A 4688-nucleotide genomic window follows, 5' to 3' on the forward strand; every position below is an offset into this window, starting at 1 on the left:
GTTTTAATTGCGGGTAAAAAAAACAGAAAACTACAATTACAGAAATATGACACGTGGACAAGACTTCATTTGTTTTCCTGTGCTTGTCATTTTGTTGTGTGTCACAGCCAGGGGGATTTCTTCGCACAGGACATCCTTGTGGGGGTTTTTCTATAGTCTGCTTCGTCGTTACAACAAACCCCAGCAGTTTTCTTGACTTGTACAAGCAAAAGACACCGGTTTATCCTGGTAACCTCCTGTTAATTCCTGAAATACCCTTGAAGAAAGGGCAGGTTGGGAAAGGTCAGATTAAGGAAGGGAGAGGGAATAAATGCAGAAACGGGCAAGTCTCGCATGTTACATGTCGCTCTTTCTTCCTTCATGCATACGCCTTTTATTAAATTTTTAATTTATTGAAATTTGCCGTTTTAAGGGGAAAATAAATTTTACCTTTTAATCAGAAAATCCATTTGTTAGTTTTATTCTAATTTTTCTTTTTTGTATCTTTGTATATATCTCTTGGTGGAGGAATGCTTGTCACCTACTCCTTTTTTAGTTTTTCACTCTCTTTCTATGTTTCTTTAAAACTCTTTCCCCACAAGGCAAAGACAGAGTGCAGAGCTCACAGCCTTTGAGGTAAAGATTCAGCTGTGTCTTTGGAGGGGTGTTGGGTCGTCTTGGATTTTTGGCAATGGAGAAATATAAGTGTAAACTGTGCTTGAAAAGCTTTGTAAATGGAAAAGCTTTGGGTGGTCATATGAGGTCTCACATGTTGCATTTTCCGGTTCCTCCCAAAGTTGAAGAACAGGAACGACTGGAAGTAGCCCAGAATCAACCAAGCGAAGAGTCTGAGGCAGCTTCGGCTTCATTTTCGTCATCGGAGGAAGAAGGAGAAGACAAAGGACAGTTTTATGGGCTTAGGGAGAATCCAAAGAGAAGTATCCGCTTGGTGGATCCTGAGTTTGTGGACGCTGGTTCTGTTGTTCTTCAAGACAGAGAAAGCGAGACGGAGTCGTATAAGAACCCAACTCGGAGACGATCTAAACGGACTCGGAAGATGCTGGAGCATCATCAATATCATCACCAGCAACAAGAAAGTCAAGAGCTGCAAGAAGAAACAATAAAGAAGCTTAAAGTTAACAACAACCAGTTGAGCAAGACCGAGTCTTGGGCTGAGCCTGAACCAGTCAGTTCGATCTCTGATACAACGACTGAAGAAGACGTCGCTTTCTGTCTTATGATGCTTTCAAGGGACCAATGGAAAAGCAAAGTACATCAAGATGACGATGAAGAAGAAGAAACAGAAATAGCAAAGTCTATGGAAGAAACAGATGAATCAGAAGAGTACTTCAAAATAAGCAAGGTAAACAGAACAACTCGAGGCAAGTACAGGTGTGAAACGTGCAACAAAGTTTTTAAATCGTACCAAGCACTGGGTGGACACAGAGCGAGTCACAAGAAGATCAAAGCTTGCTCGCCAGCAACTCATGAAACAGAGTTAGAACCAGAAAATGTGGGTGCTTGCTCTGTGACAGAAAAGAAAATTCATGAATGCCCTGTTTGTTTTAGAGTGTTCTCATCTGGACAAGCTCTTGGAGGCCATAAAAGATCTCATGTAACTGGTCAAGTAGTAGCAACTACCGAAAGTACTCCTGTTAAAAGCTCCAAAAAGTTGGGAGATAATCTGATAGATCTTAATCTTCCTGCTCCAATGGATGAAGATGATGTCAGCCAAATTGAACTTTCTGCGGTTTCGGATGCTGAATTTGTGGTTTGCAACAATGTTTGATCCACAGGTAAAAAAATTTTGGTAGCTTTTGCCTACATCTGGGATCTAAAGATTTTTGCTAGTTTACTATTTTTCCAAATTTAAGCTGTAAGGTTTTCTGGTTAGTCGTAGACCATTCTACTCTGTTCTAACTGTAATTCTTTTTTTTTTTCCTGAATTGTCTTTAAGTTTTGTTTGTATCAACTGATCATTTAGAACCTCCAGGGAAGCCCAATTAAACATATGCCTTTTTGTTCATTTCACTGTTGGATTAGGATTTCTGGGTTCCTTGATATTTTGTTGAAGAAGAAACAGGCATTGTTGTTAATGGGTTCTGTTCAATCAAAGTTTCCTACTTTTCTAGCGGATTGTTTTTACTTCAAACCACTGGTCTTTTTGTTTTCCTTAATGCAAGAAAAGTCCTTCTCAAAGGAAGGTTCTCATAAAAAAACCAATGCACTGTTTATTTTGTCCGCTACTGTATTTATTACAGATTCATCAAGAATTCTCTGTTAGCAGTTATCTGCTTCTGTTCCATGTCCTCTTTCCTTTCCTTTCACAGCATTTTGATGCTGTTTGTTTTACTCTGTTTTCTGTCTGAAACTGTTTCATGCTTTACCTACAAATCTGCTAAACCAGTAGATTAGGACCAGAGGTCACATTTAATGACTGTAATAGCCTTGAGGCTGAACCTGATTTACAATAAATGCATCTCCATATGTTCGAAACGGGAAACCTGAGAAAGATGAAGAAAAATCCAAAAAGCAAAATCCCCTGTTTTACTTGGAGAATAACGTGTCTGGCATAGCTTGGCCAAAACCAAAGTAATCCTTCTGACTCAGGATCAGTGAAAAAGTATATAGAAACTTCAGTCCACCTCCAATAAATTTTGCAATAAATGAATATTAATAACTATTACACTTTTTTTAAGCAATATCTTCCTCCTTTTCCTTGATTCTATTTTCGGGATGCCCTTTTCCATTTAATTGATTCTTACATTATGCAGTAGTTCTAGGGTGAGGGGAAGTGGGGTGCTCATGCCTCCCAAGTAATTCCCAGGTAGTTAGAACTGCTTTATCAAATGCAAAATAAACAATCCCAAGCCGCTTAAATGGCCGAGTGAGCTGCCTCTTGATTTAATTTTGAAGGGTGGGACAAGGATGGAAACATGTTGTCTTCCAGGGCAGCTTTACTCCAACAGAGTGGGGTGAATCTGGCAGATGACAGCAGAAATCATAGCCATGGGAAAAATGTCAGATTAGCATGCAATCCATTCTGATGACTTGACACATAGGAAGAGCATGACTCTGCTTGGTTTTTTGCATTTATTTGAGATCAAAATTTTCCAATTACTTCTAACCCTTTTCTCCTTCAAGAAAGCTTTAGTTTAGTTTAAGTGAATGTGATGAACTTAGGTTAAATTAATAATGTTGGAGTATTAAATAATGGCACCTCCAAATTTTCATAATGATTTTGTTGCTTAATCAACAAAAGCGGGGGTAGGGGGGAGGGGAATTTTTAATGTCAAAAAAATTCAAAATGAGATCAGATGGAGGCTGCTGCATCCCTTGCAGATTTATGGTGAAAGACTTTTTAATTTAATTGCTAAGTGATATCACTATCAAATATTGAATGCAAAATTAATATATAAACAATATGAAATTCCGGGTTCAAAATTAAACTTTTGTCTTAATCGATATAATAATTAAAAAAAAACAAATATTTAATGGCAGAATTACGTAAACTTTTAGTCAAAATTAAAAACTTTATTATTCTTTTCAAATGAAAGGAAATGAATGACTTTCACCACAAATTGCATGAAGTTTAAGCATGAAAAGAATCGTATATTGTGGCTGGTGGAGCTACCCAAAGAGCCAAAAAAGCCATCTTTGGCGCTGGGTATTTCTACCTGGTATGTTGTTTGATTGTATTAATTAAGGATTCTGAGCTTTCATACTTTTCCAAGTTGCGTCTTTTTTATTATATAATCTCCATTACATTAGCCGCCTTAATTCTACTAATCTCGATAATATATAGTAAGCTAAAGTAAACGACTCCTTGGTCAGAAAGTTTAATCAATTTTTCATTTCAGTTGAAATAGTAAGATTAATATTTGGTCATTCAATCAATATTATCATTGGTCAAGTCCTACATTGTCATATTGAAGAAATAATAGAAGACTTCGACCCTATCAGGGTCAATCCGTAGAATGCAACATGTTGAAAATTTCAGTCTATATTATCATCTTTTACTCCGATGCTTTTATTGAAAAATTTACGATTAAAATTTTTGAGAAGAAAAATTTGGCTTTAGAGATTATAATTATTAACTTATAAAAATACTGTGATAAAGCTAATTAAGGGGATGCTTAGGGTTATTTTGCAAGTGGAAAATAGAATCAAAGGAAATGAAGGGCTGTTCAACGGATCAGATTGATTCTTTCAGACTATATAGCATCTTCCCTAACAGTTAACATGTCCTACTTTCTTTAATTATAGCCGTAAATTCCATCAACATAAAGTCAAATAAATTCCAGAAAAGGGTGAATTCTAGATCAAGTCAATATTTTCATACCAAGTGTTCCTTTAGAGCATGCCACGTATGATTCCCATATACTTAATTCATCTTTATAAACACTGCTTAATTACCCTTGAGAAAAGAAAAATTATACACCAACAAAAGAAAAGGTGAAAGGGGGAAGGGGGAGAAACTAAATTACATGCAAAATCAATAAGGGAATACTCATGCCTTGTTTGATTTCTTCCATTATTTTCCTCTTTTTCCTTGTTTTTTTGCCTTTCTCTTTTGATCAAATGGACATATTTAGGGATCAAATTAGTTAATATAATGCAAGTGGTTTTTTTTTAATTAGGGGATTACCACCCTTTTCCTTAGAGTTTTCACAACCATCTATGCACCCAAGAAAAAAGGAAAAGAAAAC

The 4688-nt window shown here is 36.4% G+C and overlaps 1 protein-coding gene across 1 annotated transcript; it reads left to right on the forward strand.

The window, feature by feature from the left end:
- The first annotated feature begins 482 nt into the window (after positions 1-482).
- LOC110413610 (C2H2-like zinc finger protein) lies at positions 483-2201 on the forward strand. The gene has a single exon (XM_021424477.1). It carries the CDS (start codon positions 671-673, stop codon positions 1766-1768), a length of 1098 nt encoding a protein of 365 aa, XP_021280152.1. The 5' UTR covers positions 483-670; the 3' UTR covers positions 1769-2201.
- Positions 2202-4688: the final 2487 nt, after the last annotated feature.

The sequence above is a fragment of the Theobroma umbraticum genome, unplaced genomic scaffold, assembly GCF_002168275.2.
Source record: "Theobroma umbraticum cultivar Fairchild unplaced genomic scaffold, ASM216827v3 scaffold_4.1, whole genome shotgun sequence".
Lineage (NCBI taxonomy): Eukaryota > Viridiplantae > Streptophyta > Magnoliopsida > Malvales > Malvaceae > Theobroma > Theobroma umbraticum.